This window comes from Theropithecus gelada, chromosome 13, assembly GCF_003255815.1.
Source record: "Theropithecus gelada isolate Dixy chromosome 13, Tgel_1.0, whole genome shotgun sequence".
Lineage (NCBI taxonomy): Eukaryota > Metazoa > Chordata > Mammalia > Primates > Cercopithecidae > Theropithecus > Theropithecus gelada.
In genome coordinates, this window is record NC_037681.1 from 62,518,994 (window position 1) to 62,531,257 (window position 12,264).

The 12,264-nt window shown below is 57.6% G+C and overlaps 1 protein-coding gene across 1 annotated transcript; it reads left to right on the forward strand.

Moving 5' to 3' along the window:
* Positions 1-1,394: 1,394 nt before the first annotated feature.
* Positions 1,395-11,875, forward strand: PKDCC (protein kinase domain containing, cytoplasmic). Its single transcript, XM_025354800.1, has 7 exons — positions 1,395-2,208; positions 6,584-6,706; positions 7,380-7,651; positions 8,280-8,359; positions 8,626-8,733; positions 10,561-10,734; positions 10,943-11,875. Exons 1-7 carry the CDS (start codon positions 1,570-1,572, stop codon positions 11,026-11,028), a joined length of 1,482 nt encoding a protein of 493 aa, XP_025210585.1. The 5' UTR covers positions 1,395-1,569; the 3' UTR covers positions 11,029-11,875.
* The last annotated feature ends 389 nt before the right edge of the window (positions 11,876-12,264 follow it).

Sequence of the window (12,264 nt, forward strand, 5' to 3'; positions counted from 1 at the left end):
CCGGTCCCTTTCTCATCACAGACACTGCATTCTGTAGGAACGCCAGACCTCTTCAGTGAAAATCTCCCCTTCCTGGACACACCCCCCAACCCCCTCCACCCTCCCCCCAGAAAAAAAGGCTCTGGACCCTTCTCCTCCCTGACCCCTCCCCAGCCAATCCCTGACACTATGAGGACGACAGAGATTAACCTGGCCCAGAGGGAGGCAGGAAGCTGCCCAGGAAGGTGAGAGGATCTAGGTGGGCAGTGTCAGGGCGGCGGGGAAGAGGAGAGCTGAGAGGGGGAGGGGCAGCGGCTTATCTCTCCCAGGAGGGGGGAGCTCACTCCAAACAGCTAATGCACTGGCGTGTGAAAGCCCCTCAATTAGCACTAATGATGCAATCAAGGAGGGAGGAGGAGGGACCGAAGTTCTGGTGGCGTCAGCACCAACTTACACACAAGGTACACATTCCCTTCATCGGACACAATGGCCCCTTCAGACACGCCGAGGCACACACTCCACAGACAGCCGTCCGTGGGCACAATCGCACTCTTTGCGCAAGGTACTAGCATGCACATGGTTCCCGGTACGCGGCTGACCCCGTCAGACCCCAGGCATCCTGGGGGGTAGGGAGCGACTCCCAGCTGCATTTGGGACTTTAGGGGCAAGGAAAATCAGAAACACTTAGTAAAAGGAGTTGAACAGGGCATCTCTGGCGAGTTCACGAGCATTCCTCTATGCCTAGAGCTCCTATCCCACGCGCGCTCGCAGGTGCTGGCCCGGCTGCGCCCGCCTCCCCCTCACCATCGCCCCAACGCGGAATCCGGGGCTGAGCGAGGAGCCACCACCCCCGGCCCCACCCGCGAGAGGCGGGGTCCACGCGCCTTCCCTGAGCCCAAACCGCCCCGAGGCCTCCAGTCCCAGGAGGCAGCGCTGAGATCACTCGGATCTTCGCACCCCGGACTTAGCTGCCCGTCCCCTCCGGAGCCCGTTACCCGCCGGCCTCGCCCCTTTATCTTCCTCCCACTCCGCCCGGCCGGCTCCGTTATCCACCTCCCGATCCCGTTATCCGGCCGCCCCGGCCCCGTTGTCCGCCCTCGCGTTAGGCGCGGAGTCCCCGCGCGCCTCCTGGCCGCCGCCCCCTTTCCCGCGCCCCAGACGGAGCTTGGGGGACAGCGGGCAGGGCAGGGCCGGAGCCGCCTCCGCGCCGCTTCCCAGGCCGGGACGGCCGCGGGAGGAGGTCCCGCTGTCAGTCAGCGGGGAAGGCCGGGCTGGGCGGCCGGAGGGGGCGGTGCCGAGGACGGGCTCGGGCCGGGAGCTGGGAGGCGGAGGCGGAGGGGCGGGGGCGGGGGCGGGGGCGGGGGCGGGGGCGGCTCCGGGCCTTATAAGCGGCGGGGGCAGGGCGGCAGGGAGGCAAGTGTCAGGCCGATGTGTCGCCCGCGAGGGGCCGGGGTCGGGGCCGCCGGGGCCATGCGCGTGGGCTGGGCAGGGGGCCAGCGGGGCGCAGAGCGGAGCCGCCTCGGAGCCTGAGCCGCCCGGGGCCGGGGCCGGGGAGCCGCGCGGGGCCGGCCGGCCGGGGGGAGGGGAGCGATGCGGCGCCGGCGGGCGGCAGTGGCCGCGGGTTTCTGCGCCTCCTTCCTGCTGGGCTCCGTCCTCAACGTGCTCTTCGCTCCGGGCTCGGAGCCTCCGAGGCCAGGCCAGTCCCCTGAGCCTTCGCCGGCCCCGGGCCCGGGCCGTCGCGGGGGCCGCGGGGAGCTGGCCCGGCAGATCCGGGCGCGCTACGAGGAGGTGCAGCGCTATTCCCGCGGGGGCCCCGGGCCCGGGGCGGGCCGGCCGGAGCGGCGGCGCCTGATGGACCTGGCTCCGGGCGGGCCCGGCCTGCAGCGCCCCCGGCCCCCTTGGGCCCGGCCCCTGCCCGACGGCGCCCCAGGCTGGCCCCCGGCTCCTGGCCCAGGCTCCCCCGGCCCGGGCCCGCGCCTGGGCTGCGCCGCGCTTCGCAATGTGTCCGGCGCACAGTACGTGGGCTCAGGCTACACCAAGGCCGTGTACCGGGTCCGCCTGCCCGGCGGCGCCGCGGTGGCGCTCAAGGCGGTGGACTTCAGCGGCCACGATCTGGGCAGCTGCGTGCGCGAGTTCGGGGTACGGAGGGGCTGCTATCGGCTGGCGGCCCACAAGCTGCTTAAGGAGATGGTGCTGCTGGAGCGGCTGCGGCACCCCAACGTGCTGCAGGTACGAGGGTGGGGACGCGGGAGTGACGGTGTTGGCTGGGAGTGCCCAAGACCTTGTCAGCCTGGCTGGAAGATAAACCCTTGATCTGGAGTGCCAGTGACTGCGCCCAGGCTAAGCTAGACGCAGAAGCCGGACCATGGCGCTTCCCACTGCACCACCCTGCTTCTCGCTTCTGGGTGGGCGTCCCTTTACCGAAGAACTCCTGGGCTTCTCCGCTTCCACACATCTCTTAAAGACAGACCAGGACAGAGGCTCCCAAAACTCAGGGGTGGAACAGTCCATTAGGGCTTAGGACTGTGCTTTGGGCTGGAGTTAGGAGGTTGAACACCAGGGATATTACCCCAAGCCAAAATGACCCTAAGCCAAGACACTTGAGTCAGAATTACAAGTGTGTGATAAAGTCCCCCTTCTTGATGGAACTTCTCTCAACTTCCAGTGATTTGTCTGGTTTTGAAAATGAAACGGGACAGCAACGGGGTTGGGAAGGGCTAGAAAGAGACCAAGCGTCAGCCTTGATTCCCATAGAATTTCCCCACCCACCCAGCCCCAGCGCCACCCCAGAAGACACTGGAAGGGGGCTGGGGGAGCAGGCTAGAAAAAGGGAACACAGCCCTTCCCAGAAGTGAACCAAGGGTTCCCCAGACCTTAAAAGTGGGTCCTTGAGCCCCTGGAGAAGCCTCAAGGTCTCAGCTCAGTGGACAGACTGGCGGCCTGAGGATCTAAATGTCACACTGTCTGAGTGTATATAGATAGCCAAGAGGCTGGAAGGTTGAGAAGGCCAAATGCCCAGGTTCCTACTCAATGGGACTCTGCCTCGCCCGTTCGCTGGAGACACAGGGGAGAGCTGAAACCCCCACCTTGTCCCCTCAAGCTAGACTTAGAGTGGGCCTCTCACAGTCCCAGCACTGCCGTTATACTACGTGCTCTCTTTCAGGTCTCCCTCCATCCTAAGATTAGACAGACTATTCCCTTTGAACATATCTGAGCAAACTGAGAGGGGAATCCCTGACCGCTGTTGGCCCGGTGAACATGGGGTGTGTGCAGCCTCCCCAGCGGATGAATCTTGCACACACCTTCCACCTCCCAGCCCACTCAAACTAACCTTTCTGCACCCGGCAGAAATGACCGGAAACCCAGGAGTCCCTCTCTCCTTTCCTTAGGAGTGAGATGGTGCCCCAGCCCTGGAGGGAGATGGGTGGGCATCGAAGAGTAGGAGAGATTGGCCGAAAAGCTGTTTATACTCCTGTTGGCTCCCAGTCTCGCCCTCCTCCATTGTATTCCCCCACCCTGGTCAGACAGTTGTGACCAGGCCCTGGGCCCCAAGCTGGTCTCGGGAGCTCGGGCAGAACCAACAGTTGCGTGTGGTGAAGCCCGGCTGCACAGCTCACACTGTGTCTGCAGCTTCAGGGAGTGAGCCCCTGGTTACGTGGCCATTCTGACTGGGAGGATCTTGTACTCTTTGCTTCCCAGGGACTCTTGGGAACTTTTTGGAAACTCTAGGGTGTCAGCCAGATCCTGAGGGAGTGGAGAGATCTTGAGTGACTTAGCAGGACATAAAGTCTTAGTTACGTGACTCAAGACCGCTCTGCCTTCAGACGAGTTTGATGTTTGATGTGCTTTCCTATCTTTTAAGAAACATCTCCCTCACTCTTCCTGCCAGCCCAAACTTCCTAACAAGCATTCAGCTAACGCCCCACGCATATATCACAGGACAGTCCTCCTCTGAAATGTCAGGCCCCCAGCCCAATTCTGAAGGCACCAAAGAACAAATTACAACACAATAGTTTCCACCCTTCCCTCACCAAACCAAGACCAGGGTTGTCTGGGGTTGGCTGTGTGACTCCTTATTGTAGAGTCCCAGACTCTACAATAAGAGTTAGTGGCCCCAGGGCACAGGGTTGCTAAGGGAGAGAGGGTCACAGGTCCTTTCTACCCAGGAAAAGTGAAAAGTGAAAAGTGGGGGGCCCTTTAGTGTGAGTTTAGGGACTGCTTTGAGGGTGGCTCTCCCCCATTCATCTTCTGACCGCCGGCTGTCTTTGCTGGCAGGGAAGCCTACAGTGGGGTCTTCCTGGCCAGGAGGCTTCAGGGCAGGTGTACAGGGAACTAGAAATAATGCTGCTTTAATACCTCTGAGTCATTTAAAATTTCAAAACCATTTGACTGTTTGCTGAACTGGGGAGGAGTCAGAGAACATTTCTAGAGTTCCTAGTGGTGCAGGCCCACCACCCTTCCTCTCTGAGCAGCGCAGAGTTGGTGCTGTGGATTCTAATAGAAAATGCCCAGGCTAGCAGGCCCCACTCTGCACCTCCCAGGGCTTTCTCTGGTCATGGGGATTGCCTGGGCGAGATCTTTCCATCCATCTTCTTCGACCCCTCCCCATCCCGCCCCTGACACACGCACACACACTCCCTCACGTGACTGACTCCTCTATAGCCCAGGGCCAAAGGGCACAAGGGTCTTCCCTCCCCTCAATTTCTCCCCACCTCTCCCCTGTCATCCTGGGGCCCCCAGGCCTGCCTGGGCCCAGATTCTGGCCCTGCTAAAGTATATTTCTTCTCCCAACTGAACAAAAGATGTGACTGAAATGCTCAGCCTCATGCTTCCTGGGGGGGTTAATGGTGTCTTTTTATTTTTTCCTGAGGGGTGTTGATTAATACCTCGTTAACAGCGCATTTAACGACCTCCGGGTGTTTAATAACCTTCAGAAGTTTCCCACAAAGGCTCAGACTCTGGGCAAGAAAATGAGAACCAGGCCCCAGGGCTGTTCCCCTTACCTTCCCCCCACCCCACCAGGATCTGGGGCCTCCCTGGACTGATGGGAAGGGGGTGGAGAGAGAAGAGGGTGCCTGGAGCTGCCCTGGCCCCCCAAGTCACAGCCCGAGAGTGAGGCCTTCCCCCATGCCAGCAGGATGACGGAGAGCTGAGGGGGCACTCCTGGGGCGGAAAGAGGACATGTGAGGACCTAGAGTGGCTCTGGAGAGGGTGTGAACGATGGTATGAGGGTGACAGTGCACAGGGATATCCAGGCCATGGGCTCAGCATCCCCACCCCTCTACTGCATAGTTCTCCTCTCCCCCAGTCGGCAGTCGGGCCTGGACAACTTGGCCTTTGTGTTTCTACCCCACAGGGTGCTGGTGGTTCTGAGCACCATACGAGCCCTTAGCTGCTGTGGAGTATGCTGGAAGAGCCAGGGAGAGGCCTGAGGATGCTGTTTAGGTGGTAGTGACAGTCAGACTGTGCTCCCCAGAAGTCCCTGGGCAGTGCAGAGCTTCTCCCCGCATGATATCGAGTGGGCAGTTCCCTGTAAGGGTAACCCCAAAAGAACTGATCTTCCAGGAGGAATCATCACTCACTACCAACCCCACTGATACACATCACTCATGTGCAAAACACACCCCGGCATGTGCCCTTAGGTACCTTGTTCTTATCAACACTTGTTACCAATCTGAGGGAACTTGCTTTTCCTCCCTGAAGACCCACACAGAGAAAACTGAAGCTGCCAGAAGGTAGAAATGGTGAGGGATACAGATTGGAGGAGGGGAGGAGGGATAATGCCCAACCGTATGCTGGCTTGTGTTTTAGCAAACAGCATCCTTAGAAAAAACAGATTGTGGCCGGGCACAGTGGCTCACGCCTGTAATCCCAGCACTTTGGGAGGCCAAGGCAGGCAGATCACTTGAGGTCAGGAGTTTGAGACCAGCCTGGCCAACATAGTGAAACCCTGTCTCTACTAAAAAGACAAAAATTAGCTGGGCATAGTGGCAAGTGCCTGTAATCCCAGCTACTCGGGAGGCTGAGGCAAGAGAACTGATTGAACCCAGGAGGTGGAGCAGAGCTGAGATAATGCCACTGCACTCCAGCCTGGGCAACAGAGCGAGGTTCTCTCAAAAAAACAAAACAAAAAAAAAGACAGAAAGAAAGAAAAACAAGTTGTAGAATCCGAGTGGCACAAATTCACATCTTAGCGCCTGCACTGATGGGCTGTGCCACCTTATGCAAGCAACTTAACCTCTCTGAGTCAGCCTCCTCACCTGAAGTTGGAGATAATAATAGTACCTACCGTGCCCATTAGAAGAATTGAGTTATGCACATAGAGCAATTTAGCAGGGTGCCTGGCACGTGGTTAACTCCCAGTGGCCAGACCTGCCCATTTACCTGAGTCGGAAGGGGTGAGGGGCTGGCTTGATGAGTAGGAAGTCTGACTACAGGGAAGAGAGGGCATGCTTCCCAGGCAACGCTGCATTCTCTTCTGGCCTGAGCTGAAGCAAAGGCCTAGGGATGGTGGGGGGAGAGAGAGGGGGAACCTGACAGTCCAGCCCTTCCCTGTCCCCACCGCCACCCTGTGACCTAATGACCTGCCCTCGGCTCTCCCCAGCTCTATGGCTACTGCTACCAGGACAGCGAGGACATCCCAGACACCCTGACCACCATCACGGAGCTGGGCGCCCCTGTAGAAATGATCCAGCTGCTGCAAACTTCCTGGGAGGATCGATTCCGAGTGAGCTTAGAGGAGGGCTCGGGCCCTGGGCTTCTTGCTAGGATGGTTCTCCCTTAGAAGGCCAGCCCTCCAGAGCAGCCCCCACTCCTCCTCCACCCAGGGAGAGGGAGGGGAAGAAGGCGCACAGGCTGACTCAGCCACCGGCCACAGTGTTCAAAAAAGAAGGAAGATGTAGAGGATCCCGACATTCTGTGCTCTTGCCCTCCTCACCCTTCCTTGTGCCCGTGTTCACACCAGCTTGTGGGGGCTGGCACCTTAAAGAGGGGAGCACTCACACACTCACACTCAGCCTGACCGTGGGAGGGCCAGTGTCCTAGAACGAGGAAAGACCTTAATACCATGTTGACCTTCCCGCTACTTCCATACACTGAACTAAAACTACATTCAGGATGCAACTTCAGGGAAGAGATGCATTACCCCCAGACCCTCGCTGCTGCCGTTTCCCACCCACTCCATATCATTTGCAGGGTCAGGCCAGCTGAGAGTTAATAGGAACTCACTGGCCTCCTCTCTAAGGCTGCTGACCTTGGCCTTTGTGGAGCACTGGGACCTACAGAAGAGAAGTGCCAACCCCCACAAGCAAAGTTCAGATTCCACAAGGAGGGCGCCCTCGAGTCCCACAGACCCCCACCCAGGAGAGAGGCAGTGAGCAGTCTTTTCTTCTGCCCCTCAGATCTGCCTGAGCCTGGGCCGCCTCCTCCACCACCTGGCCCACTCCCCACTGGGCTCCGTCACTCTGCTGGACTTCCGCCCGCGGCAGTTTGTGCTGGTGGATGGGGAGCTCAAGGTGACGGACCTGGATGACGCACGTGTGGAGGAGACGCCGTGTGCAGGCAGTGCTGACTGCATACTCGAATTTCCGGCCAGGAACTTCACCCTGCCCTGCTCAGCCCACGGCTGGTGCGAGGGCATGAACGAGAAGCGGAACCTCTATAATGCCTACAGGTGACCTCCACCCCCAATTCAGGAACTCCATTGAAGGAGAATGGGCCAGGAGGGCATGGCAGGAAGAGAGGCAACGTGGAGGCCAGCTGGGCAGGGAGACTCAGCCTTGACCAGAGTGAGGGAAGGCTTCTACCCTGTCCAGAAGGGAACGTTCAGGCTTCTGATGGGGAGGCTAAAAATAGCTCCAAGGAGAATCTGTGTTAGGGGGTGGCAGCTGGAAGCTTCTTAAAATAGTGTTGGACTCGGAGCCTAGGGCTGCTGGAACTGGCACTTTTCCCTTCCTACCCAGGCCCTTGTGCTCTGGGAAATTCCTCACTGGGCCCCAGCTATGGGGCTGCTCTGACACCGGGGGTCAGTCAGGAGATGATGTGGGGCTGGGAGGTGGGCAAGTCCTGGGAAGGGATGGGAACCAGGCCCCTGGTTTCGGTTAGTGTGAAGTTAGGTGTGGTCTTAGCATGCGCCCAGCCCCCTCCCCCGAGGCTGAGTAGACTTCACAGCAGCCTGCCTGGTTGCTAAGCCTGAGGGATCCGGCTCCCTGGCCAGGTTAGCGTTTACCCCAGGTTGGAATAGAGGAAGGATGTGTCTCCAAAGGCTGGATCCCTGAGCCACTGGTTTCTCTCTGCCACAGGTTTTTCTTCACATACCTCCTGCCTCACAGTGCCCCGCCTTCACTGCGTCCTCTGCTGGACAGCATTGTCAACGCCACAGGTGAGCTCTCCAGGGCCCATCTGCTTCCAGGCACCTTCCCCCCGCACCCCCCCCCAGCAAAAGTGGGGAGAAAAATAACCCAGGGCAGCAGGGGGTCCAGAAACCATCACTTCCTAAGGTGGCATTCTGCTGCAACCTCCCCACTCCCCAACCTTCTGTTCACTGGGGCACAGGCTCTGGAGGCAGAGCCGGGAGCAGCTGGCTGCTGACTTCAGGGAGGAGTGGGAGCCCCAGGCCTCCTGTCTTAGCCACACTGCACTCTGCAGGAGAGCTCGCCTGGGGGGTGGACGAGACCCTGGCCCAGCTGGAGAAGGTGCTGCACCTGTATCGGAGCGGGCAGTATCTGCAGAACTCCACGGCAAGCAGCAGTACTGGTGAGTGGCCCCAACCTGATCCACAGGGAAGTGAGAAACAGGTGGGAGGGTGAATGACCCCGCCCAATTAGGCTAAGTGGCCTATTTCTCTGTAACCCTTTCTCTGGTTACCCTTGTCTCCAAAGGCCACTCTAGGGGCTCACATAGAATCGTGGAGGGGCTGACATGGAGTAATCTGAGGTTCCATCTCTAGCTGAGCTAGAGCAACTATAATTCTGCCTTCAACCTGGGGGTGGACACTGACACCCTACTCTGGATGGCTCCAAACCCTATCACGTACTGGCTATGTGACTTTGAGCAAGTTACCCCTTGAACCTCACTTTCCTCATCTGTGAATTGGGTTCACCATTACCCACCTCACCAAATTCTTATGGGAATTAAATGTCAGGTGAAATGTGTGAAAGCAATTAGTGCAGTTCCTATGACACGGCTGGAACACAGTATATGTTTGCTTCCCTTTCCTTCCTCTAACCTCCGGGGGCTAGAAGGACACTGGATGTTAGGGGAGGCACACACGGAAACCAGCCAGGAAGCTCCAAGGGCAGGGGGAGAATTCTGGCCACTGGTTTCAGGCTGTGGTCCTTCTGCTGAAGCCCTGGGGTTTAGCTGGGGTTGGCAGGGGTTGAGGGGTGAGCAGCCTCCATATTCAAGGAGCTCTGGCTAGTCTTAGGGGTGGGGGAGCCCTGTTAGCCCTGTAAATAAAGTTTAACGAGGTGAACAATGGCTGGCTCTGTCCCTGAGGATGCCGTTTATGGGGCTGTAAATCACTGTCAGCCCTGGACTTTGGTCTAGTCCCTGGCAGAAGGAGGCAGGAGGGCGGGGTGGCCAGAGGCCCAGGGCTTCTGCATTATCAGCCCAGAGCTGGGGCTCTCCAGGCAGTGGGAAAGACAGGAGCAAACAAGAGGCCAGCAGCTGAGCAGCTCACTGGATTGTGAGTTTTCAGAGCTTCTGAGGCTCTCTCTGTAGAATGAGATCTCAGATTTTTCCCTCCAGCCCCGTCCACACTCTAGCCATGGATTTTTTGCATTTTAGTCCATTTACATGCCTCTTAACTTCAAAAACCCCTGACTCCCTTCCATCCCAGGCCCTTCTGAGGAACTTGCCTAACTTCTCTCCCCAAGGCCAGGAGAAAATGTGAATGAAGGTTGCTCTGAACCCTTGCAGGCCACACTGGATGCTGGTTAGAAGTGCAGATTCTCAGTTCCACCCCAGACCTACAGAATCAAAATCTCCATTTGGTGGGGCATGGTGGCTCACACCTGTAATCCCAGCACTTCGGGAAGCTGAGATGGGAGGATCCCTTGAGCCCAGGATTTCAAGGCTGCAGTGAGCTATGATTGTGTCACTGCACTCTAGTCTGGGCAACAGAGTGAGACCCCATCAAAAAAAAAAAAAAAAAAAGAATCTGCATTTTAACAAGAGTCCTTGGTGGGATTCACGTGCACATTGAAGTTTGAGAAGCCTTGGCTCTGTCTAAAATGTCCTGACCTCAGCAATTCGCCTAGACAGCTGGGACTCCATGGGTCCCTGTATATGTCTGTCCCCCTTGCATGTGCCTGCTATCTTGTACTGCCTGACCCAGCTATGTGCCCTTAGATTTGGGAGATATGTATCTCCTGAAAACCAAGTCTGTGCTTTATCTTTTTTGATGAATCAGCCCAGTTTCAACAGTGGTAGCTGCCTTCATCTCCATGCTAGAGGGTTGGGCTGGACTTTAGCTTTGACCTAGGTGATGAGTCTTGCTGCCCTTTTCAGAAAGTGACACATCCCTGGGCACTCAAACCTGGGCATACAGAGTTCTCATGTTACTCCATCCCCAACCCACAGAGTACCAGCGCATCCCAGACAGCACCATCCCCCAGGAGGACTACCGCTGCTGGCCATCCTACCACCATGGGGGCTGCCTCCTTTCAGTGTTCAACCTGGCTGAGGCTGTGGATGTCTGTGAGAGCCATGCCCAGTGTCGGGCCTTTGTGGTCACCAACCAGACCACCTGGACAGGTGAGCCAGTGGGAGAAGCCCTTCTAAGGGAGATGGCAGGACCTCTCTGGAGGTTGATAGATAGTGATTGCCCATCGTAAGTCAGGGGGGGTGCTGAGATGATGAGAGAGAGGTATACGTGTCTTCAAGGCAGTCAAATAAGGGAGAATGGCCCTGCATCCAGGAAGAGAAACATCCAGCCCTGTTACCTCTCACCTCTGCCCCCCAGGTCGGCAGCTGGTCTTTTTCAAGACTGGATGGAGCCAAGTGGTCCCTGATCCCAACAAGACCACATATGTGAAGGCCTCAGGCTGACCTGTCTGAGGGCTCGGCTGACCAGCTGACTATCCTCAGCAGCAGGGCTTGCCTGTGGAGGGAGTGACTTGCACTGGCAGTGCTGCATGTCACCTGGGAACCCCTGCAGACAAAGCTGACATCCCAGACAGACCGATGTGACCAGGACAAACGTGCAATAATGCCAAATGTTAAAATGTGAGTTTACCAGCCTAGCTATGGGACTGCTGGCTCCTAGTCCAGGAATCTTGGGGGGATGACTGCCTCTCCAACCCTCTGGGCTGCAAGCAAGCTCAGGCTAGTCTCCCCAGTGGGGGCTGTGTCCCTCCCTGGGACAGTTCCGTGAGCAGCCCCGTCACTGTGTTCAGTAGTGTGAGAATGTAGCTAAAGCCCCTGCTGCTGCTGCTGCTGCTGCACTTGCCACGGCAGGCGGGGGGCTGCGTGGGGACAATCCATCGCTGAGTGTTCTCTCAGCTGAGGTCTGGACAGGAGACTTGGCGGGGGAAGCTCCAGGATGTGGGTGATTCTGTACCTGGGGAGGCTATCTCTGACCTCCCGACAGGGGGCAGGCACTCCCAGGCCAGCCCAGGGGTCAGGGGCAGAGGTGCACACCTCCGCATGAGCCAAGACTGGGGTCGGGGAGCAGGTGCGGTTTGAGCCAGGACCTGGGGTGGGGGTGGGGCCGGGGCCTTTCTGCCTCATTTGCTTTCAATGAAAGCCGCAAAGCAGCCAAAACCAGGCTCTCCCCGTTCCTGGAGTTTGAATATCCAGAATCTTTTGTACTTCTTGTTCATCAAATTGTTTATTTTTGTAAAAAAAATAAAATAAAATTAGTTAATAAAATGATGTTTCACAGCAAACTCTTCCCCAGCAACAGTTTCTTAGGTTGTGACTTCTTGGTCCTCAGTTATGTCCTTGGTATATGTTTGTGGGGATGCGTGTGTCACAGGGGAAGATGAGTGAAATCTCAACAGCAAACCCTGAAGTCATCACAAAGTGTTTTCAGGCTCTGCTCCCACCCATGGTGCCCACCTCCCACTGGGCCCTCCATATCATGTCCCCAAAAAAGACATGGGGACTCCCTTTTCCCCCAAGGAAGTTCTCATTTTTACAGACCAGCTTCTTAAGTATGAAGCCCTAACCCAGTGGAGTAATGTCCTCATGGTGGGATGTCAGCCATGAAGGGGTCACCAGGGGTACTCGAACAACCTGCAGGTGGGTCAGCTTTACCTCTGCACAGGGTTGGACCTGGCCTGC